The following is a 26256-nucleotide window of genomic DNA, read 5'->3' as shown; positions in this document are numbered from 1 at the left end:
ATTTCTGATTATATATACCACTAGTATTTATGTGGTAAATCTCTACAGGGTGTACAAAAAACAACACAGAAACACTATAGGTTTTACCACATTTGATTTTCGTATGGGTGAGGTGATGAACATACTCAGAGCTACTGTATAAACTGTACTCTAAATTAGCTACTGAGATAAGAGATAAACATGAATGTACATTTGTACCAAAACAAAAATGCAAACAAAAAAGTACTTCAGCCGTTACACATCAACCTTTGGATTACAAGCACTTCAGTCAATGTAACAGTCACCAATGAGAACTGGAGGACTATAATGAATCAAGTCTGAGAGGCCAGACAGTTACATTTGAGCAGACTATAATAGATGGTGCTCTGGCCTCACATGCTCCACCTCTCTGGTACAGCTGCCACTGTAAAATGAAGCTGCTGACTGAGACTAGTTAGTGATGACTGATTATTCATCTGATATTTTATAGTGTATCTAGTGTATATACTGGACTGTATAGGACTGTGAAGCTATGTATCCCCCACCCTGTACCCCCCCCCCCCCCCATGCTGCTTTGACACCCGAATTTCCCCAAGGGGATTAATAAAGATCATTTTATTTGATCTCATTATGGAATGTATGCTTGTTGCCTGACAACTAGTGTTCGTTTTACAGGGTGTACTGTATGTATGCAGCCTACCAGTCCACCACTGTAAGAGTCCTGGTGCATGCAAGTAAATGTCCTCAGCCATTTTGAGTGAGATTATTGAGTGAGATTATATTGTATCTATTGTAAACAATGCCATGCTACAAGCGCTTCTGCTGACAAATTCTGAACAAAAGTCTTGGTCAGAGCAGAGGAGAAGCACTTTCACTGCACAATCAGTTGGAAACTGGAGCGCATTGAACATATAAATATAAGCAAAGTGCTATCCAGAGTACCGCCCTTGCACTGCTTTTTCCCTTTCTAAGCCCCCCCCTCTCTCCCTATCTCCCCCCCTCTCTCTCTCCTTCTGTCTCTCTCCCTCTCTCTCCCCCCTAGCTCTCCTCACTGTCATAAATCCAGCTCCTCTGTCATACCAACAGATCAGTTTATGTGACATGTATATGCTTTTCGCATGAAGTGCCCAATTAAAAATGTCCTTTGCGAAGCCTGAACCAGTGTTGGAGGGGCCAGTGTGCCCCCTATAGCAGATGGCCCTTCTGTCAGATTAATTTCACATCCCAATGGCCAATTGTGTTTCAGACATAAAAGTGATGAGCCGTATTTCACTGTCTGAGCTAATACGACTCCCAACCAAAGATGGGGAAGGGTGGGGGGCACTTTTATGGATCTTCAAATGTGCCATATCATTCTCCCTCCCCACCTGACAAGCCAGCAGTGTCTGCCAAAGATAAAACTTTAACAGCGCTAGATCATTGCTACAATGCTTCAGTGAACAAGTAGAAACAGAGACAGACGCGGTCAGTTCACTTAGCTGCATCCTGTAGCCCGCATACTGTATGTGTTCTGACTGCACAGAACATCTGTCCGTTGGAAGGAGTTGCACAGAGGAAATACATACAGTAAAGACATTTTCCTTCTTTTGAAAGGTTAAGCAGAGAATGGGCCCATGGACCTATTTCCTAGAAACCAGTGATGTTGTCGACTGGATGAGTCATTTCTTTACACAATCCATGCTGTTCTATAGCCTGCTGGATAGCCACAGCTATGGCTAGTTAGCCACAAAACTAATGCATAGTCAATGGGGCCATGCTCCAGTCTGTACACGCCCTGAAATAAAAGATGAAACCTATTTTTGGTGACCTTAACCCCTAATTGTTCCTGATGAGCCGGTTGGCAATTTGCATGGTTGCCTAAACCGTCAGGTATGTGAATGTGTGAATGTGAGGAACAGAATTGTAAAGTGCTTTGGATAAAAGCACTATATAAATGCACCATTTACCATTTACTGTGGGGTAGGTTATAGCATTTCAGGGCTTGTACAGACTGGACCATGGTCCCATTGACTTTCAATTCGTTTTGTGGCTATCCTTTTTTTTTTTTTTTTTTTTTTTAACATTGACTGTATTTCATAACTAATATGTGTGAATACAGGGCCGCCTGGGAGAAATGCGAGGCCCTGTGCGAGATTTAAACGCGAGCCCCCCCCCCCCTAAAAGGTAAAATATATATATATATATATATATATATATATATAATATATATATATATATTTTTTTTTTTCATATAGTCAACATATTCTTAAATAATAGCGCTGCCCGAGGCTAGGCATGATACAGTCAACATATAGCAAGAGAGAGAGCGAGAGAGAGCTCCCGTTCTACAGTCAATATACAGTGTTATCGCTGCACAGACCCGGCAATGCCCCTGACCCTCCACCAGAGCAAGGCCAGAGAGAGAGAGAGAGAGAGAGAGACACATTGGAAAGAAACAACCCAAAACCAGAGCAAATTGAAATGCTATTTGGCCCTAAACAGAGAGTACACAGTGGCAGAATACCTGAGCACTGTGACTGACCCAATACTAAGAAGATCCTTGACTAGGTACAGACTCAGCGAGCACAGCCTAGCCATCGAGAAAGGCCGCCATAGGCAGACCTGGCTCCCAAGCGAAGACAGACCCACTGCACACAAGATGAGGTGGAAACCGAGCTCCACTTCTTAACAACCTGCCCACTATACCAAGACATATACTTCCCACAAATTGCAAACACCCAAAGAGACTTTGAAAACATGGACAATAACTCAAAACTCCCATACCTACTGGGAGAAATACAAGAATGTGAAATAAAGCCCATTTGAATTGAAGAGAGAGAGATAGATAGAGCATGTCTGTGTGTGTTAGAAAGAGAGAAATAGAGAGAGAGCATGTCTGTTTGTGTGTGTGTGTGTTAGAGAGAGAGCATGTATATGTGTGTTAGAAAGAGAGAGACATATAGAGAGAGAGCATGTCATTTTGTGTGTTAGAGAGAGATATAGAGCATGTCTGTGTGTTAGAAAGAGAGAGAGAGAGAGAGCATGTGTGTTTGTGTGTTAGAGAGAGAGAGCATGTCTGTGTGTGTGTTAGAGAGAGAGCATGTATGAGAGAGATAAGCAAGACAGCTAAGATGATCCCCTAAAGCAGGGGTAGGCAACCCTAGGCATGCGTGCCTGCATAGGCACGCGGGGGCATTTTCATAGGCACAGTGGGCAGCATTAAAAAAAAAAAAAAAAAACATTATTATTATTATTTATTTTTTTTTGCTTTGAAATATTATAGTGAAATATTTTGCACTGTTGTCGTATTTATCTTGTTGAAATCCTCCCACAGGTTCTTTTTACTACCACATATTTAATTGAGACCCATTATTTGTTTATTATTTCAATTTAGCTGGAAATACATTGCTACATCATTCAGTAACATTTGCAGAGCCTTATAACAAAAACATTATTACAGTCACCATTGTGACCTGTGGGATTAATCAACAAATGTTATTATTTATCTTTCTATTTCATTGAACATTGCACATGTTAAAAGCCATTTTTTTACTCAAAATGTGAGTATTACCAAGTCAACTTGTGTTCTTAAAACAATGACAATAAACATAGTTTTATTAGGTTGAAATAATGTGGTTGTGTACTTATTTTTCTGTTAACTTATTATGGATTGAAAACTGAAAACCTTAATGCACAGTAACTGAACTCAATATTTTTAAGTTCTGGTAACTTATTATTATTATAATTTTTTTACAGTGTAGTCTTGCGATCAATCAAAACTTATTTACACGATATACCTCACATTCACCCTCCATTCACATCCTGGTGTTCTCCTGGTGTTCTCCATTAGGCCTGTAGGTGGAGCTATGACAGCACACGTACAGTACACACACCGATGGTGTGTGATGTGTCCAAAAATGAATGGGCAAATGTGAGTGAAATGGTCGCACTGTATGCAGCTGTTTGTCTGCATTGCACCCCCCCCCCCCCCAACTCAGATTTAGGGTTGATACAACCATCATAATAATATTGTTAATAATAACAATAACAATAATGATGTAATAATGTAAAAATGATAAAGACCTGATTATGAGAAGAAACATTTTACGATGCATGGAATATTGTTGAGGCACACTAGTTACAACTATATTTCAAACAGGCACTCCATGTCAAAAAGGTTGCTGACCCCTGCCCTAAAGGATATTCAACTTTTAATGGAAGAACAAAACAGAAGGAAAAGATAACTTCACAAAGGCAACATGAATATACATAGATCCAAAAGGACAAAGATCAACACTTAAATCCAAAGATAAGAGGGTCTATACCAGAGAAAACAAAGTAGCAAGGAGCCAACGGCCGACATCAGCTAAATAGGCTAACTGCAAATAGAGTAGCCAGGTACTGACACCAGGTACACACCGTTAGCTACAACAGCTAGCCGGCCCGTTTGGCTCAATATAACGTTAGCTACGTTAGCTAGCCGGCCCGCTTTGGCTCAATATAACATTAGCTACAACAGCTAGCCGGCCCGTTTGGCTCAATATAACGTTAGCTACGTTAGCTAGCCGGCCCGCTTGGCTCAATATAACATTAGCTACAACAGCTAGCCGGCCCGTTTGGCTCAATATAACGTTAGCTACGTTAGCTAGCCGGCCCGCTTGGCTCAATATAACATTAGCTACAACAGCTAGCCGGCCCGTTTGGCTCAATATAACGTTAGCTACGTTAGCTAGCCGGCCCGCTTTGGCTCAATATAACATTAGCTACAACAGCTAGCCGGCCCGTTTGGCTCAATATAACGTTAGCTACGTTAGCTAGCCGGCCCGCTTGGCTCAACATAACGTTAGCCAACATAACGTTAGCCTTAGCCACGATAGCTAGCCGGCCCGAGAGAGAGAGAGAGAGAGATATATCCACGGCGGGAATAGAATAGAGTGCATTAAAAACTCCAAGAGGATGGAGACAACCGCGTGGAGTTGACGAAGTTCATCTGCCGAACGACCATCCTCTTCATCTTGGCATAACAATGCTGCACGCGCTCTCTCTAGGTTAGCTAACGCTAGTTAGCCTTTAGCTAAGCTAGCTACTAGCCGACATGGCTATCCCGACTGAACCACACGTTAGCACTCGATATTATAACGTAGCTAAAGCTAACTAGCTGTCCCTGCCTTTAGCTAAGCCGACATGGCTAGCCTGACTGAACTGTCTAACATGCAACAACTTTCATCTTCAGTCCATCTGCCGAACGACCGTCCTCTTCGTCTTGGCTGGCATAAGCATAACCTCCAATGCTGCACGCACGAAATAGTCAAACGCAGCTGACGCACGCCGGCCGATTGTACACATGTAACCCCTCCCTTCGTTGAAACCAATAGTATGTCTGCTGCAGAGCCCCAGAGCTCCAATAGTGAGTATGTCTACTGCAGAGCCGCAGAGCCAGGAACAAGTCAGACACATTCTACAAACGTGTCTAATGTGAAATATATAAGCATATAAGCAAAACTAGATTTTAGGTCTGTGATGAAAAAGGGCCTCGCGGGAAGGGGGGCCTCGCAAAAAGTAATAAAAAAATAAAAAAAAATAATAAAAAAAAATAATAAATAAAAAATATTTTTCTTAAATTTAAAAAAAAAAAAATTGTGCGAGGCCCCCCTTCCCGCGAGGCCCTGTGCGACCGCACTGCTCGCACACCCCCTGAGGCGGCCCTGCTGTTACGTGTGGGTGTTTGTACCCTGATCAGGTGTTCCCCAGTGTGATGTGTGATGTGTGATGTCTTGTAGTTCTTTGTCGTTTCCCTGCCAGGTGTATCCATTTGTAATCAGCCCAGGTGTTTCTTGTCTCATCATCCCCTTGTGCATATGTGCTCTGTTCTCCCCTGTGTGTGTGGTGGCTGATCCTGTCTGTACAGTCCTGTGGTTTGTTTGTCGTCATTTTTATGTTATCCCTTCACTTTAAAACCATGGTAAATATGATTAAACATATTTTTGTTACTTTGGCTACCGTTTCCTATTATGTTACATTGACAAGACAACGAGCCCTTTTCATTATTCATTAGTCAATGGTAACGTAATATGTACTATAATCATATTGCCTATATTTATGTCTACTAATACCATGTATCATATTGACAATGAATGGGAGACTGATTTTGTGGACCCATATCAGGTAATGTTGGGTAATTTTACATCAACATGCCTTTTGTAAAAAATGCAGATTGAGATTGAAAAACATGGTTTTCATTGTACTGAATCTTTAATACCTGATGACATCACACATTTGAGGTTTGGGAGAGAGTTGTTCATGTTCTCTAACATTTCTGGACTGTCTTATACCATAGGGTAACATGTATGAATTCTGAAAAAGGCCATTAACACCCTATAGTAAAATATGTAGGTATAAAGTACACAAATCTAAAGAAATAAAACCATCAGAATTTTTTCACTGTCAACCCAGTCAACCAAAAGGGGGGCCAATGAAGAGGAGCCTTTTGCCCCAGATGTGGTCACTTAAATTATTTTATTTTAATAAGAAGCTGTTCATTCTCCTATGCAGAGAGTTGAAACGACATTCTACTGCATTCTACTCTCAAATATCTCTGCTCAAACGGGAAATAAACTAACATAATGAATACATAATATTATATTATTGGTCCCCATATTTTCTGTCTCTGTTATAAATAAGAACTGAACATTTGTTAAAAATGTCACATCATCTGTGCAGCAGGGGCGGATTTAGGATTATAGGAGATCCGGGGCTTAACCCAGATAGGTGCCGTTTTTTTTTTTTTTTTTTTTTTTTTTTGCAGGCAAGGGGTGGTTTGGAGGCAGATCCACGGCAGATTTCTTTTGAATTTAATTAACCTGTACGTGCAATTTCCTGCAATATAGAGCCTTCAATCTTGACCAATAAAGCTGCTCTTTTCACTATAAAACTCAGTTAACCATAACGTAGTTAGATTTATATATTGGGGGGGGGATATATCATATTTTTCATATGATCAAAAAGTGGTGGAGCAAGAGCATACCTTTGCTCCCCCAAGTTCAATAGTGGGAGAGCAGAGATGCTCCGAATGCTCTTATGGCCAGGCGTCTATGATTCACTGATACAAAGTAAAATAGTGCAGTGCAATAAAATAGTTAGTAAAATAGAATAAAATAATGCAATAGTGCATTGCAATAAAATAGTTATCATCGTATTTTTTCGGGAGGCCGGTAAGGAGTGCATTACAGTAGTCGAGTTGGCTTGAGATAAAGGCATGGATCTGGTTTTCAGCATCCTTTTGATTTATAAATGGCCGTACTTTAGCTATGTTTCTAAGGTGGAAGAATTAAGTTTTTGTCAACTTGTTGATTGTGATTTAAAGCTTAGGTCTGAGTCTACCATGACACCAAGACTTAACTCACTCAAATACAGTTATCAGCTGGATAGACCACAGATGGAAATTAGCTTCTGCTAAATCTGGTGCAAACATATTTTCATGTAACAATGATGAATTGTCAAAAAAAAAAAAAATACATTTTTTATTTTTTTTTTAAATAGATTCAGGGCTTTTGAGAAAACATTCGGGGCTTGAGCACAAGTAGCCACCCCCTAGCCCCGCCCCTGCTGTGCAGCCTTGTTTATTCAGTGTATACTAGTAGAGGGTCTTGGGACATTAGCCTATGACAATGACATGATGGCCATTCCTATGCTCAATTATGTCTCACGAGTTGCTGCAGAAATATTTGGGGCATTAGTGACAAAGATTTGGTGCAAAACCAAACTAAACTACACCTCAGAATTTTTAAAGAATGGTAAAAAAAATCCTTCCCAAATACTACATACAATTTGTGAAAAGTTCATACTGTGATTTGGTATCAAACATATTTTTCAAAACCATACCACTCTTGTGTCGATTGTATCGATTGTATCGATTGAACCACACAAAGAAAAGCAAGAAACCAAGGGAAACGTGTGAAGATGTTTGTCTATGTAACGTTGTGTTTTTAACTGACTATTTGTTGGGGTGTTGCTAATTGGGCAATTCAGTTAATTCTCCTCAGATCATTCATGATGGAACATAACGTGATGAAATCATGATATTGTGATACACAATTATATCTGAATTGGTAATAACAAGCACATAACTCGCATTTCTCAAAATATCTGATATATTGGAGGCTGTCGTGTCACAAGTGTTAATAATCTGGTAGATCCTGATGCCCATTTGGCCCAGTGCAGTTTCTAACAACCCACATGTCTGTTTCCATCAAGGCAGCCTACCTTCTGTAAGAGAATCGGCTGGGTTTTCATGGAAAAGCCATCCATTCTGGCTGCTCAGTCCTGATCCAGCTATAAAGACCACAACATATCTAAAGGCTCACTGTGCATTACACCTCATAGTCCACTGTCCATGTGCCTGACATTTAAGGTGTATGTGTGTGTGTGTGTGTGTTTTGTGTGTGTGTGTGTGTGTGTGTGTGTGTGTGTGTGTGTGTTTTCAAAATATATATCATTTGAATATTCATATAATATGTACACTTAAGTAAACACATTTAGATGGTAAATCAGACTACAGCTTTGCTATTATGGAACGAAATGTAAAATATTGTAATGTAATGTATCAACAAGCTTAACAAAATAACTAATACTGTCTCATTAGCTAAATGCATCATGTAAAAGAGTTCAGTTTTATCAAAAGCCTTCTCACTATCTTTTTTTACCCCAGGAGGTGAAGAAATTCAAGCTATTGCGATGCTATAGCAATATAATAGTGCTAGCAATTGTTTTATCATTATAATACTTTTTAAACCGATGTAATACAGTTCTTAGCATAGCTATTGTGTTATTTTGTTAGATGATAGTTTACTTTCTCAGAAATCTAACATTAGCTACTAGCTAGGCTTAGTCTATTCAAAATCATTAGATGTCTGTGGGGGGCGTATTACCCCAAAACAGGAGAGGCATCTTCCCTCAAAGGTCCTATTCTTACACTTTCATGGATGACAGTATGTCGGTTAGTATGTTGGGAGTTGGATGTGTGTCTGAAATCTTATACACCAGAAGGTCTTACAAGAGGGTACTACCAAAGTCTGTCTAGAGAGAAGATGGTTCACTCTGCTTCATTGTTGATAACAGGGACTAACAAGATGAACAAGATCTGTGCCCTATCTCTTTGAATGGGGAGTACTCCATATTTAGTGATAGAAAAATGCCTTTTCCCCCAAAGTAGACCAGCTTCTATGCATGCGCCACCTTCCACAGTCCTTAGCCACTCACTGCGTGAATCAGCCTTTTTTTTTTTTTTTTTTTTTGATCTTTTCCCCCCTCCATTTTCCTCCGATTTTCTCCCATCCCAATGTTAGTCGTATGCCAATTCCCAGTCCCTTCCTGGTCGCTGCGCACTTACCCCCCACAGTCAGATCATCTGGGAGAGTGGAGGCTACCACGTGCTTCCTCCGACACACGTCCAGCCAATCACCGCTTCTTTTCACCTGGCAGCGCGGATTCTCATCGAGAGGGCGTAGCGTGTGGGAGGATCACACTATCCCCCTCAAGTCCTATCCGCGCTTAGCAGGCGCCCCGACCGAACTGTAGGAGTCGCTGTTTACAACGACCCGGACCCACCCCGCCAGCTTCTCCCACCCTCTAATACAGCCAATTGTATTAGTGCAGACGGCCAGCCAAGCTGGTGACAACCCCGGAGCTGTCCAGCTCACAGCTCCGGGGTTGGTGACGAACGCAATCTCCGCTCAGCCACCTAACCGCGTGAATCAGCCTTTTAGCAAATATCATGATTAATTTTAAACATCTTTAAAAGTCACATTTAACCTCAATATTAAGTCGATTATAGTTTTCCTCAACATAATCCTCAAATCTAATCACATTTAATTATTTAATTATTCTCGCTCTTGTTTGTTTTGTAGCAAGTAGTTTCTTTCTCCTAGTGTAATGGATTTCTACATTCAAACCTGCCATAGAGCTCTGTCTCCTCATTATAGACTGTCTCTGGTATTACTATTACATTAATCAAAATTATCTACAATGTTCTCCAGAATTGTTGCAAAACAGGAAGCAATGGGAAAAAAAAATAACTGTTAAAAAAACAAGTCCATTATTGTGTATATAGGGTTCCTACTGCTTATGTTTTCCAGGCCTGGAAACATCATTATGGAACATGATATACATGTGATTGATGTAATGGAAATGTCTTATTATTATTTTTCACCTGGTCAAATGATGAATGTCAAGCTTATCTGCCAGTAGATGTAGTTTAGCTGCTGCTAGATTATCTTCAAAGGTAATAACTAGTTCAGACATTGTTGAATTACAGTTGCGTCACCATAGTGCAATTTCTCCCCCACTCACACTAGTGCCACTCACACAGTTGCGCTCACCTGGGAGCAAAAGCCCTGGCGTTGCCCAATGGTAATTACCTGTCTTTCTGGCCTGATTACCCTGATTGGTACCTGGTGTGTTATAGTTTACTCTGCTTTATATGTCCTCCTTGTTTACTATTCAGATTGTCAGTTGTTCACTGAACATTACTGTGAGTACACTGAAGAAACGCTTATCGCTCCAGTCTTGGAGGATAAGTTATTTGCCGCTGATATAATTACCTTGTCTTGCTTTCTCATTTGGATACCCTGTTTGTTATGTGCTTATGTAGCACCGTCGCCCGACGTGTTTTGTTTTCTACCAGGTTTTGGAGACCGTGTTTTCTCCCTCTTGCTTTCCCCGTTTATAGTTCTGTTAACATGTTTGCGCGATAACGTATTTTGGAGACAGTGTTGTCTCTTCTTTATTTTCCCTGTTTTGGAGACGAGAGTAGTCTCCCATTTTCTTTGTGCCACGTTATTGGCGTGTATGCCTTTTTTGATATCTCACGAAAGCAAATAAACTAGTGCTGTCAGGCGATTAAAAAAATTATCTAATTAATTACAGGATTTGTAATTAATTAATCTAATTAATCGCATTTTAATCACATAACCATTTTAGGCCTGATATTTTATATTCTATAATCATATTTCAATTTGCATGTGTCTGGATGGCAGAATTCAGTACTGTATCTACAAAACCTTCTGTTTAATTATCTTCCCTTTATTCATTTGCTTAGATTTTTCAGGTCTGGTCAATTTTAGCATGGTGTTATTCACAGTAAAACAATTAAATAATTGAATTGATATTCTCATTTGGTTCATTACAATTTACTCAAGCCTAGTAACAGACACAGTATTTCTGACACTGGGAATACATTCCCTGAGATCCATAGATGTCCCTAGAATCGGATACCAAGAACATGCAAATGGACCATTGAAGAAAAAAGTTTGTAAATGTTTATTCTACGTTATTATGGAATTAATGAGATTTAAAAAATAATAATAATAATAAAAATTTATTTTTTTAATTTTTATTAATTTTGAGTAAATTTTCATAACGCGATAATTTGCTGTGTAATTAATTAATCGAATTAACGCGATAAACTGACAGCAGGTTGTATAAAAGCTTTACACCACTTGCAGTCATGATTTGTGAACAATAAACCATGCCTAGGGGGGTCTAACGACCCTCGGCTGCGCCTCGGGCCTAACAACCACCCCTAGGCATGGTTTATTGTTCACAAACCACTCCTGCGTGTGATGTAATGCTTAAGTAACACATCCCCCAAAAAAGGTTGCATATGCAACCATTTTACTCGCAATCTAAAGCCGTGAATTAAGGTCCACAATAAGCTACTGCACAGCAAATTTAAAGAAACTTGCTAAAAGTTGCTGTATTCTGTCATCTACTCTAAGCCATCCTAGGTTGTCAAAATGGGCAGGGGTGAGGTGGGTTCTAGGAGTAAGGTCAAGCAGTAGTCTGACCAGTTTGTTTTGTGATGTTTGTAATCTTGTTTTTAGTGCCTTTGAGGTGCTTTGGTACCACGAGGTGCAAGCATAGTCGTAGTACCCTTGAATGAGTGCTCCAAGTCTTCAGGGTATTCTTGTTTACCAGAGAGAAGATCCGGTACAAGAATCTTGTTCTTTGGTTGACTTTTTCTTTATTACATTGGATGCCATTTTGTCACAGGAAAGATTTGCTAGGATGGAACCCAGGTATGTCATTTCATCTTTCCTTGTGACAATATTATCACCCACTGTAACAGAGAAGCCGTTGGTTTTGCTGAGTTTGTTATTTGATCCGAAGAGAATGGACTCTGTTTTACCCAGGTGTAATGATAGTTTGTTATCAGCGAGCCAGGTGCAGATTGGTGGTCATATTCAAACTAATTTACTCTCTAATAACTGTCAAACTAAATGAATGTGTGCAACACTGTTTATATTTGTGTGAGAATATGTGCAAAATAAATCAGCATTGTTTTTTTGGTGAAGTGCCTCTTTAAATCTGTGATATTCCGCAAGGAATTTTGACACAGCACTCAGAATAAATACAAATGCCACTGACAGGGGTTAACACTAAGGTCTCAAAAGCACTTGCCCATTGGTAAGTATAGGTCATGTTCTACTTGCCCAAAGCCAAAGGTCATGTTCACTTGCCTGACATTTTTTATAATCCGTTATAAACAATAGATACAATTTGAATTACCTTTAATTTGAACATTATTTAATGCATTAGCACATTTATTATATTTTAACAGTTTTTTTTGTTGCCTTTTCACATTACTTGCAGGCTGAGGGTGTTTCCTTACTCAGCCAATTTCAGTTGAGAAAGTTGAAAGTCATGATACATGTGTCATGTAAATAGTCATATTTTTTTATTAAACATATCTAAAATAAAACAACGAAAACATGACACATCATGTCGTTCTTAGCATCTCAGTTGGTGGAGAATGGCACTAACAATGCTAAGGTTGTAGGCTTTGATTGATTGATTGATTGAAAACTTTATTAACAGATTGCAGAATGGGTACAATACAGTACAGTACACAATACACACAATTGTTAAGGGGATGCAGACCAGAGAAAGACTTTCGTCTTGTTTACATCAGGGTCCCCCATTTTCAATTCATCAGGACATATATGACATACATGACATACAGATAGACAGTACTGCTACATCTATACATTTATGACGTACCAGATTTGCAAATACAGTACTGTTTGTGATACAGAAGGAGTCAGGAAAAGGGAGTATATACATTTGACGTAGAAACTGTACATTGGAGGAGGTTGGGTGGGGGGGGTTGGGTACACTGGGATATTGACAACCATACTGGGTAATCTACATTGGAGGTGGTTGGGGGGGGGGGGGGGGCACACTGTATAAACAAGCAAAACTGTACATTGAGGGGGGGGGGGGGGGGGGGAGACACTGTACAAACAAACAAAATTGTACATTGGACTATTGACAAAACCATACTAGGTAAATGACTGTACATTGGAGGGGGTTGGGTTAGGATATTTACAGGGGCCAGTGTTGAATTGCAGTCTCCCGTAGGTGTCCCTTGAGAGAGGTTTTGAAAGTGGGTAGTGATCCACATTCCTTTACAGCTTTGGGTAGGGCGTTCCACATTGATGTGGCATAATTGCGAAACGTGTTTAGTCCCTTATTTGAGCCGAATCTGGGTTTAACATGATTTGTGGAGCTCCCTCTGGTGTTGTGATCGTGGTATTCACTGACCTTTGGGAAGTATTTTGACATGTACATGGGTACCTTGGTCGTGTAGTGTATCTTGTAGACCAGGCCCATTGCAAGTTGCTGTACTCTGTCGTCTACTCTAAGCCATCCTAGGTTGTCAAAGTGGGCAGGGGTGAGGTGGGTTCTAGGAGTAAGGTCAAGGAGTAGTCTGACCAGTTTGTTTTGAGATGTTTGTAATTTTGTTTTTAGCGCCTTTGAGGTGCTTTGGTACCATGAGGTGCAAGCATAGTCGTAGTACCCCTGAATGAGTGCTCCTGCCAGAGTCTTCAGGGTATTCTTGTTTACCAGAGAGGAGATCCGGTACAAGAATCGAGTTCGTTGGTTGACTTTTTTTATTACATTGGATGCCATTTTGTCACAGGAGAGATTAGCCTCTAGGATGGAACCCAGGTAGGTAATTTCATCTTTCCTTGTGACAATATTGTCACCCACTGTAACTGAGAAGCCGTCGGTCTTGCTGAGTTTGTTATTTGAACCGAAGAGAATGGACTCTGTTTTGCCCATGTGTAATGATAGTTTGTTATCAGCGAGCCATATGCAGATTCTGCCTAGTTCCGAGCTGAGGGTTTTTTCAACATGTAACTTGTTCTTGTCAGAGACCAGCAGGGCTGAGTCGTCCGCAAACAGGAACAAGTTGCAGTCACAAGCTGACGACATGTCATTTGCATAAATTAGGAACAGTAGCGGTCCTAGTATGCTTCCTTGTGGAACACCACAGCTCACTGTGAGGGGGGTGGATAGGGTACCGTTTACCTCCACCATCTGTTCCCTCCCCTCAAGGTAGGATTGCATCCAGCTCACTGATAGACTATCAAAACCAATTGCTTTTAGCTTGTCAATCAGAATGGAGTGATTGACTGTGTCAAAGGCCTTTTGTAGGTCCAGCATGACCATGCCGCAGTATTTGCCTGCGTCCACCTCTTGTTTGATGTGGTCATTCAAATAGAGAAGGCATGTGTCAGTGGAGTGGGATGTTCTGAAGCCAGATTGGAATTCGTAGATTAGATTTTTTTCCGCTAGGTACTTTTCGACCTGTTCGTAGACAATTTTTTCCATGACTTTCGAGATGGAGGTGAGAATAGAAACAGGGCGGTAGTTGCCTGGGTCTAATTTGCTGCCCTTTTTGTGCAGAGGGGTCACCCTCGCAATTTTGAAGTCCTTGGGGACGTGTCCCTGTTTTATGGAGAGGTTTATTATGTGTGTGATGATTGGGGTGATGGCGGCTGCTGAGTCTCTGAGGAATTTGGAGGGGATGTTGTCATGGCCAGTGGCCTTGTTAGGTTGGAGGGCGCTCAGTTTATTGAGTACCTCATCTGTTGTTACCATTTCCAGCTTGAAGTCGTCCTTGCGGACCCCTAGGTTTTTGTAGTAAGCTACTATGTGTTCTACCCCATAAAGCCCTGAGTGGGAGGGTAGTTTGTTTACCAGTGTTGTGGCTATGTTTGTGAAGAAAATGTTTAAGTAATTGGCTACATCCAGCTGGTCTGTGATGAGCGTGTTGTCCGTTTTTATGTTTATGTTTGAGAATCTGGTTTTAAGTTTTTTACTGCATCCTAGTTGATTATTGAGTAATTTCCAAAGTTCACGTGGTTTGTTTTTGTTTTCCTCAGTTTTGTCATTGAAGAAATTCTTTTTTGCAGTTTTGATCATGGAGTTTACGTCGTTTCTTAGTCTGTTTCTTTCTAGTTTGAGTTCAGTCACGTGGGCTTGGAGTTCACTGCTCGTGCTTTTAGTAAGCTTTGACTGACTTTTACGAAACTCAGAGCATTTTTTGTCTCTGGTTTTCATAGCGGCCAGTATTTCGGAGTGCATCCACGGCTCAGCGCGATTTTTTACCCTGGTGGTTCTTAGGGGGGCCATGTCGTTTAGTATTGTTGAGAATTTGGTTTTGAAACCAAGCCATGTTTCTTCAACCAGTGTACCATTGAGTTCATTTGATACTCAATCCCAGGAAACTATATACTGAAAATGTATTGGGCGATATGGCCAAAATATCATATCACAATCTTTCTACACATTTCCAAGATTCACATTCACAGCCTTTTTCAATTTGCTTTACTGTGGTTATTTTTGGGGCTGGATATCATTTTCTTTTTTTTAAATCTTCAATCATTTGAATGAATGAAATACTATAGCTTTGTTTTCAGACATAAAGCTAACTGGCCTGTCTGTTTAAAACACTTTTCATTATTACTGTTGTTGTTGTTGTTGTTGTTGTTGTTGTTGTTGTTGTTGTTGTTGTTGTTGTTGTTGTTGTTGTTGTTATAATTATAAAGATAATGTCTTAGTTGCCATTTCAAGACAACGTTTTTAATGCAGGGTAATTCAAAATGTATTTTTGATACAACTATAGGCCTATTCCAATGAGAAATGGATCCATGCCAGGATTTATTGAAGTGAAGAGTTTAGCTGCAATCTGTACAACTATTCCAGTGACACGTTTGATCCATGCCAGGATTTCAAAAAAGCCATTGCTGTTCATCTCCTCCAGCCTGTGAGAGGCTGAGCTGTGTACAGTATGTTACTACTTTACACCAACCAGAGTTATTGCTTGTCTCATTTGAAACAGAACACACAGGAATAAACTTCTCTCACTGTGAAAATAATTATTTTGGCACACTGTTCGTCTAGTTTAATTGTTTAATCATATACATCTATTCACAGGGCTTTGTGGAGACCAAGATGGCATTTTTGAATTGGCAAGCAATAGAAGCTGGCTGGCTACAGTGGTTAGCTTTAGCAGCTAGTAGCTACTGCTAGGATAGTCCACATGTGGCTGTGGTGCAAGGTATGAATAGAAATGAAGTGTGGTTTTTGTAAGAATATCACAGTCTCCACAATCTCCCGATGAAGGCATATCATAACAAAACCCCACATCGCTTTGGATAAAAGCGTTTGCTAACAAGCATATTTATTCTCTAGTCTAGTCCTCCTGTTCTCTGTTATGACCAGTGTAGTCGCCTGGTGCATGTTTGCATGTTGGAGGAGGTGGTGAAAAAACAGCAGTGTTTTGGTGTTAGATCAGACAACACTAGATTTACATGACCTGTGACATAGACACTTGCATATCTCGAGAACCGTTCATCTGATCAACTTCACACTCAGCCAGTTTATTGCTGAGAAACAAAGGGAGTGCAATGTTGAATTTAGGTGCCATTTGGCAAGATGGTGGTGGTATAGTAAAAGAAGATAATTGTATTGTCAATGTACACAAGGCAATTAAAATGTGTCTGTTCGCATATCCCTCCTAGTTACAAACATACACAGTCCTCCACACATATGGATTTCATCAGAGGTCAGAGCTCAGGGTCGCCTGCAGGGCAGCGGGCACTGTCCTTCACATATCTTGAGAATCGTTTATCTGATCGACTTTACATGTATTGTTGAGGACCCAGTGGAGTGCAGTGTCAAATATGGTGCCATTTGGTCAGATAGTGGCGCTATAACAATGAACTTTACGAATATCTTGAAAACAGATCATCCAATCGATTTCACACTTGGCGGGTGTATTGCTGAGGACCAAGGGATTGCAGTGTCAAGTGTGAAGTCGATTGGATGAACGGTTCCTCCCATACCGTGGGTCTCCACAACGCTGTGAATGGCCACCGGCTAGGTGTATGAAACTAATGTAAGATTGCGGTTTGGTAAGCTCATGAGTGTCAAAATATAGTTAGCTCTACAATTCAGTCAAAAGAAATTGTCTGAATACCAAAACTGACCATAATCATAATCAAGGTTGGAAACAAAACCTTTTTTTGGGTTGTGGTTTACATCGATAAATTCATCTGGCCATTATCTCTAACCCTCAAGTTGTGTCCCAGTCAGATTTGACTGATTTACAACCTAATCCTTTCATTGGATTAGTAAGGTTTTATTAATCCCTCCACACTAGATATCTGAACATATTAAATTAATTAACATTACTTTCATTGAAATTGAAAGTGTTATATCTGGTGTTTCCGGTCAAATCTGACCAAATAGAAAATTAATGGTTGAGACTTGAGACTATAATAAAGCATATGGGATACTACAGCGTACTACATGGTAGTATGGTACTACAGGAAATAGTGAAGCAAGGGACCAAAATACATAACCCCCAAAACACACACACACACACACACACACACACACACACACACACACACACACACACACACACACACACACACACACACACACACACACACACACACACACACACACACACACACACACACACACACACACCGACGTACAATGGGTGTGTGCACAAACATAGAGAGGGTGCCAGAAAGAGAGAGAAAGAGAGATCCCTCTTTCCACACATGAATTCACTGCAGGCCAACATGATTGGAGAATAGCAGCAATAAACAACAGACACACAGTGGTTAGCAATAGTACAGATATACACATTTATTAGCCTACTAACATAAATTAGACAGCTCAGATATATGATGTAAATCTTAATCTAACTTTCATGATGACATCCTACAAACTGGAGCTAGAAGATCTCCATGAGGCAGTAAGCCTACAGTACCTAAAGAGAGCTAGAGGGTGTTCCTGATAGAGGGCTTTTAGACCGTGTGCAACTCCATCATAGGCTGGGTAATGAGACGCAGCGCTAGTCTTTCATGGCTTTAGGTAGAAGTTGACGGAAATATTAGCTAATGCATGATCTGGCTATATTAGGACAATTGGTGGACAAGGGAAAGTGAATAAATTGCTATCAACATACTATAGGTTAGCTGGGGAATCAAAGTTGTGCCTGCCAGCCTCTCTCCCTTCCTCGCTGTCTCACACACAGTGCTTCTCCACCTCTCTCTATATTTCTCTCTCTTTTGTGCGCACTGTCCAGAGATAATACACAACAACAATTATCCAAACCCATGACAACGTTTTGTGAGTGCTCGCGCTTATGAAAAGGCATGGGGCCACGGGGGAGGGGGGGGGGGGGGGGTATAATAGAGGATTCTATTATGGCCCTCCAACCAGCTAACAAAAACGAAAGCAGTCCAGTTCACCAACATGATAACATTACTGTTAACAGAGTGTAATTATGGCATCACAACTGGTGGAGTTGTTTTGTGAGACACATTCAGATTAACAAGCACAAATCAGCAATGGCTGAGACTGCATACGTGCACACACACACACACACCACACACACACACACACACACACACACACACACACACACACACACACACACACACACACACACACACACACCCTCACACAAACACTTGACATCCATGCCAAATTTCAGCATCCTAGGGTGAAAACTGTGGCCCCTAGAGTGGGGGACACATTTGTGGTCCAACCAACTGAGTGAGCTATAGAGCTGCTGGTCACAGCAAATAATTGTATAAATGTGCAATGGGGTGTAGACACTACTCTTTCAGACAGGATGTGATAACTGGGATGTAGACACTTTCAGACAGGATGTGATAACTGGGATGTAGACACTTTCAGACAGGATGTGATAACTGGGATGTAGACACTACTCTTTCAGACAGGATGTGATAACTGGGATGTAGACACTACTCTTTCAGACAGGATGTGATAACTGGGATGTAGACACTACTCTTTCAGACAGGATGTGATAACTGGGATGTAGACACTACTCTTTCAGACAGGATGTGATAACATAAGGTTATCCTATAACCCTAGTTATATGAGTATAGCGAGCGCTCTGCTCTTTATGGAACTATCCCTTTATCTACTCTAATAATGAATAATTTTCTCCACATGCACACACCCATCCGCCTGGCCACACCCACATCCGCTCCTCTATATAAGCGGGGTCGTGGTCACACCATCAGCTCCTTCCCAAGTCTTTCACCACCGAAGGCGAAGACCACGGGGTCCTCAGTGAGTCAGAGCAGAGCGCTCGCTATACTCATATAACTAGGGTTATAGGATAACCTTACGTTATAGATCGTATAGCTTACGCTCTGCTCTTTATGGAACACAGGAGCTGAGCAGAGCGGAAGCTCGACAGATGTACCCGCTGAGGCCCCCCACAATAATCAGAACCGGGGAGGAACCGAGCCCCCTGGACCCCCCTAGTGGAGGACGGGAGGGAATCGGATCCGACTGTGTGAAGAGGGTTTAGCACCTCAAAACCGTGGGAGCAGACCGTGGGACTTACCTTCATTCAGAAGGACCCGCGACCACTCAGGCGCGCATCCCACATGCCACCAGGGAACGGACGGGAAGCAAAACACCTCCGTCACAGCCCCCAACATCACGGGGTCGAAGGTCAAGAACCCAACCCTGTGGCAAGGCCATAGCAGCGGAGCGCGGAGGAGGTCCCAGCCCTAGGACAACCTGAGGCCTGGTGAGGCCAACGAGGCCGTAGCATCGGGACCCCACCAGACGGTCACTGGTGACACCACCCCCCACATCGCCAGTGTATTGGACAGGGCCCAAATCAAGAGCAGGCCATTCCCCCCTCGGCACGCCGCTCTGAAACACAAGAGGCTACTCCCCCACAACACTGCGGGGCCAGTCGGCGTGCCGGGGAGACAACCCCCCAGGAGGTTGATCCCTCAATCCAGGCAACAGGCCCCAAGAGCATAACTCGACCTGTGCCTGGAGCACTGCGGACTAGACAGGTGCCTAAAGGTGAGAACAGTATCCCGGCGGAAGGGGCGTTCGGTATGCTGTGCACCATGTCGTAACCTCCACAAACCCGACCCCTCCAGCGGGGTCGAGGTTCAAAGAGGATGCTGACACAATTGGCAGACGTCACGAAAGGTACGGGGGCACACTCTCGGGCAGCCTCAAGCCCGGCCTCAACCCGAGAGTCGACTCTGCTACCAACACACCGGGGAACCAACCACCCCCCTATGTTTAGTTTAACAGGAGGCGGTTGTTCCTTTAACCCACCAAGAAAACTCAGAAAACATAACTGCGTGTATACACAGGCTATACAGGCAGTACAAGTGTTTCAGTTTTCAAAGGGTTAACCCAGGCCAACAGGTCGACGAGAACGAGTTCGGACCTGGGCCCGGCGGACCGGGAGCTACACAGGGATGCCTAGAGGGGTTAACAGAAAACCTCCTCGACAGCCCCCTCCCATCCCCGCCCAGCAGGGGGAGGGAGGGGTGAAAATAAATGGAGAAGGACCAGGCCCCCTAACACAGCGCAAGGTACAACACAGTATGGACCAAGCACGTCACTGTTAAAGGCAACTTGTAGTGGCATACACATGACACATACATCCATGACATCAATCCCCGCGACGCCCGGGCCGACCCGGCATTTCCCCCCCGGAAAAGCACAAAGTCCTTCGGGGTACCAGAACAGCAGATCTGCGCCCCGGCGCACAACGGGTTAACTGACCTGGTCCGGCGCGACCAGAACCAGTCCTGCGTCCTAGTCACGCCGCCATCCCCAGTCCTAAGAGGGGGGCAGGTACGCGTGTCGATCCAAAATATCACAGAGGGCGCCACCAAGATGGTCAACACGCGAATGCACTGCTCCTGGTGGCCCACCTCACGGGCGTGAGACCCCTCCGCCAATGTATTGATCTACCCCGTCATCTCCCCCCAGAGATGTACGTGAGCCGTCGAGTCTAACCTAGTACACTGGCGCTCGGTAGAGATAAAAAATCTCCTTCTCAGCCGCCTGCATAAAAAAACGCTGTTTCTATGAATTAGGCAACCAAGGCGCACCAGCCCATAACGTGGTTTCACATCGAAAGCACCCAGGGTCAGCGCTATGTACACGTCGAGACCCAAAAAACACATCAATGGTGAATTCTAATAAGAAAAACCAGACAACGTTCCCTCCATGCTGTCTGGGACGAGCAGCAGGAAGCCGGTCAATAAGACACAGATATGGGTCTGAGGGTAAACCCTGTCAATTCCACTCTTTACACAAGTGGGGAAGACAGAGAATCCCCCAGAGAGACCTCCACGTGAGTAACAATTGAAAAAGATATATGTAATTAATTATTGAGCCAAGTGACCAAAGGCCCAATACACATTTCAATAGAGAGCAGAGCAGAAAACAAACAGTTCTCAATGCATGGCATCACCCAACTTTGACAATGACAGTGGTCCGTAGCACGGAGCCTGAAAAAACTCACAGAAGTCTCATGGCCAATAGAAAACGCGCCCAGTGACGTATTCCATGGCCGGGGAAATCCTGTGATCCACTTATCCTAATATGGTGTGGGACCAGGGAACCCCCCCCCCCCTTCCCCCTCCCTGTGACGCGCTGACCCCACAGCCCGACAGGGAGACCGACGTACGCAACTCTCCTTGCATACCTTCTTCCACGTCACTCGCGTCCCTCGCGTACGGGAGGCTGCACCGGGCGCCATCGTCCGACGCGGCAGATAGCTGGGCATCTCGTCTCGGGGGTGGAGGTTTTAACCCAGTCCCAGAGTACAAGGAACCCCAGGGAGATGTAGTACTCCCTGCCACTCCCCGAGGGGGAGAGTGACACGTCTCCGCTGGGCCTTCAAACAAGAGAGCTCCCGACCCCTCCATGTAATCCTCAGTTTCCATCGGATATGGAGAAAAGGCGAGAGAACTCTCGCTCGGCCCCAGCACAACACTACAACCAGGCCGTTCACTCCCGCTGCTCGCCGTCTTACGACGAGAGCGAGCCGAGGCGAAGAGTGTGCGACGCAAATCCCCGGCCACCAGAGGAACTGTCGGCCTATCGGCCGACTGTCCCCTAGCGGGGGAACCAGGGCCGGAACCCGGCCACCTCACGGGAGATGGGGGCTCAACGGCCCCTCTGCAAAGCACACTCTCCTCCGGGCGCCGCCCAGGCGCACCTGTTTGCCACGACCGTGGAACCAGAGACGCCCCACGACGCACGGAGGACGCCGCAATAGTAAAGCGCTGGTGGAGGGTAGCGTTGTAATCGTCTAGACCCTCCGACGGTGAAGACATTATCTCTTTGCTTTTTCAAAAATTTGCGAGAGAGAAAAAACAAAGATACAATGTCAACGTAGCTCCTTTCCAACAACTATTTTGGCACTAAACTTAAAGTGGTGTGTTACAGACACTTTTCGTGGTGAAAATAGGGAAGGAGCTGATGGTGTGGCCACGACCCCGCTTATATAGAGGAGCGGATGTGGGTGTGGCCAGGCGGATGGGTGTGTGCATGTGGAGAAAATTATTCATTATTAGAGTGGATAAAGGGATAGTTCCATGAAGAGCAGAGCGTAAGCTATACGATCTATAACTGGGATGTAGACACTTTCAGACAGGATGTGATAACTGGGATGTAGACACTACTCTTTCAGACAGGATGTGATAACTGCGCCACCAACAGGCTCTCTGCTCTTCACTGCTAATTACATAGTTGATACTGAGATGAATCCCTGCACCTGTATCAAATGGTTCATAAGTTCTGAAAGTGGGAGTGGCTAAATAGGGGGTGGGGCTAACTCACACCCATGAAAAAGGTACTGTCCACTGAGTACAATGATGCCTCCCACCAGAGTCTATGACCAAGGCTGGATTAGTACCCCCAGGGGCCCCAGGGCACTGAGGCCCAGAAGGCCCCACCGTGCGCCATCGCCATGCCTCACACACCACTCCCACCCCACAAACTCTACCTTAATTATTTTGTACTTCAAGTCAAGCTGGCATGTCAAATCCATCAGACACCTATTGGTCAAAGGCTGAATACCCAGTCCAGCTGGGCAGGTAAATGGTAAATAAAATGGTAAATGGTGCATTTAGAATAGAATAGAAATACTTTTATTATCCAGAGGGAAATTTGACACTACAAATCGCTCACATTAAACATTTAGACAAAAAAAATTGCCTAAGAATAACAATAGAATAAAATATAAAGTCAATAAATACAGTAAAAATATACAAGTTCAAGTTTCAAGTTTCTTTATTAGTTACTTGTCATACATAAATAATACAGAATACTTTTGCATGAAATGCTTCTTTCTGTTTTGCTCCTGAGAGTGTGCTAGATAAAATAACAAGATAGTGTAAAATAGTATAATATAAGTATAAAATAGAAAGTCAAGTACGTACACAAGTGTAAACAAAACAAATGTTCAATATACATATATATACAGTATATGTACAGTCTATACAATGCAGATACAGTAGTGTAGAAATGGTGAGGTATAGCTTAGCTTGTGGTGCCACCTTGTGGTAGTGAGGTGCAATGAGGTGCATGAGATTGATGCCAATAAATATAAAGTGTGTTAGTGTCTAAAGTGGGTAAAGTGGGTGCTACAGTGTGTTGTTTATTTAAAGTGAGTGTGTGCGTGTGGATGTGTGTGTTGTGGGTGTATTTGATGGTCTGTTATTGTTCATTGTTCATTGAGCATCCTGATGGCCTGGGGATAGAAGCTCCTTCTGAGTCTCTCTGTGCTTGCCATGAGACTCCAGTATCGCTTGCCTGACCGCAGCAGTTCAAAGAGCCAGTTTGGGTGGCTAGGGTCTTTGATTATTCTCTTAGCCTTACCCATGCAGTGCTTGTTGTAAATGTCTTGGAGAGTGGGAAGCCCCCCTCCAATTGTGTGTTCGGCTGAACGGGCCACTCTCTGTAGTCTGCTACGGTCTTGTGCAGTGCTATTCCCAAACCAGGAGGTGATATTGCCAGTCAGGATGCTTGTGCATGAGTAGAAGTTCTTGAGGATCTTCTGACTCACTTTGTACTTCCTTAGGCGCCTAAGGAAGTAGAGGCATTGTCTTGCCTTCTTGATAACACTGTCAATGTGTGTGGTCCATGTCAAGTCCTTGGATATGTGGACTACGAGGTACTTAAAACTGTTCACTCTCTCAACTGGTGCCCTGTCGATGCTGAGGGGGCTGTAGTCCCTGACCCCCGACCTCCTAAAGTCCACAATCATCTCCTTTGTTTTGCTGACATTCAGGGAGAGGCTGTTCTCTTGACATCATCCCGCTAGAACCTTTACCTCTTCCAGGTAGGCCCTCTCGTCGTTTGCAGAGATCAGGCCCACCACTACTGTGTCGTCAGCAAATTTGATGATTGTGTTGTTGTTCCGCTGTGCCACACAGTCATGTGTGTACAGGGAGTAGAGAAGGGGACTCAGAACACAGCCCTGGGGGGCCCCTATGTTGAGAGTGATGGATGAGGAGGTGCAGTTGCCTGCTCTCACCACCTGGGGTCTGCCCGTCAGGAAGTCCAAGACCCACTGGCAGAGGTCATAGTTCAAGCCCAGGTCCCTGAGTTTGGAGGGGACTATGGTATTGAATGCTGAGCTGTAGTCGATGAATAGCATTCTCACATAGTTCCCCTGCCTCTTGTCCAGGTGTGATGCTGCTGTGTGCAGCACATGGGCTATGGCATCCTCCGTGGACCTGTTGGGGCGGTATGCAAATTGCAGGGGGTCCAGGTTGATGGGGAGGGAGGAACAGATGTAGCCCTTCACTAGCTTCAAAGCACTTCATGGCTATGGAGGTGAGAGCTACAGGGCGGTAGTCGTTGAGGCAAGCAGGCTATGATTTTTTTGGGTAGAGGGATAATGGTGGACTTCTTCAGACAGGTGGGGATGACAGCCTGTTCTAAGGACAGGTTAAATATGTCAGTGAATACCGGGGCCAGTTGGTCGGCTGCCTTCCTGATTTTTTTTTCCTACTTTTTCTCCTCCTTTTTCTGTGATTTTTCTCCCATCCCAATTTACCTCTCGTGCCAATTCTCACTCCCCTGTCCTGATCGTTGCTTGCATGTGCCCCCCACTGGCCGGTCGTAGGGAGGATAGAAGCCCATCACATGTCCTCTCCGATACATGTGGAGGCAGTCAGTCACATCTTTTCCCCTGCCAGCGCGGACTCTCATTGGCGAGGAGTAACATGTAGGAGGCTCACACTGCCCCCGCCATTTTCCTGTCTTTGCTGTGCAGGCGCCCTGACCGACCTGTAGGAGTCGCTGTTTACAACGACCAGACTACCACCCATCAACTCTCCTCCCGCTGACTCTGCCAATTGAGTCAGTATGACGGCCGGCCCAAGCCGGAGGCAACGCTGACAGCCGGATTCGATACCAGTGTCTCTTGCGTTGGTGACGAGCGCAATGTCCGCTGCGCCACCCAGCCGCCCTGATATTCACTTTCTTAACACATTGAGTGCCAGCGACGAGATTTATCGTTAGTTCATGCCGACCGTTGAGTGCCAGCGACGATAAATCTAGCTTTTTTTTATTAGCGATTTGAATTCATATTTCATCAATCTAGTCTCACGTTAGTGCTGCAAACTCTCTCTGAGCTCCATTGGGAAAATACCGCCCCCTATTGTCTCTCCCTGTTGTACTGCACCCCTTTGGAATGGATTCCATGAAACACATGGGGGAAAAAAATCCAGCGTCCTCATTTTACTTCTCAGACAAGTCACCCGAGAGGATCAGATTCATTGCCGAGCCCCAAAACAGCCTGGAATACATATTTCCAGTACCCAGCGTTCGATCAATAAACGCGATCGATATTTGGAATGGCGATCAGGAATTTGAATAATCTTTTTGGAGAACATCTGATCTGAGGTAAGGAATCTATTTGACCAGTCTTAGGATAATCAGAACTTTTTTCACAGAGATATCAACGTGGGCCCTATGTGTGTGTGTGTGTGTGTGTGTGTGTGTGTGCTGATCAGGAAATGAGAGAATAGATTTTTCAGCTTGCTTCTATAGTGTGCATAAGTACACATATACTATCGATAATCTAGCGTTTATTTGAAAACGATTCATAAATAG

At 43.4% G+C, this 26256-nt stretch overlaps 1 protein-coding gene across 1 annotated transcript in view; it reads left to right on the top strand.

Moving 5' to 3' along the window:
- bahcc1a (BAH domain and coiled-coil containing 1a) overlaps positions 1-26256 on the top strand; it is a gene marked incomplete at its 5' end in the record, with an annotated part of 128374 nt that overhangs the window by 3378 nt on the left and 98740 nt on the right. Inside the window, 1 exon segment of the mRNA XM_084329126.1 lies at positions 5739-5760. Within this exon segment, the coding sequence (XP_084185252.1) occupies positions 5739-5760 (22 nt within the window).

This window comes from Notolepis coatsorum (assembly GCF_963971535.1).
Source record: "Notolepis coatsorum genome assembly, chromosome: 14".
Classification (NCBI taxonomy): Eukaryota; Metazoa; Chordata; class Actinopteri; order Aulopiformes; family Paralepididae; genus Notolepis; species Notolepis coatsorum.
Note: the sequence above shows the minus strand (reverse complement) of the source record. Positions and strands in the feature narration are given on the sequence as shown.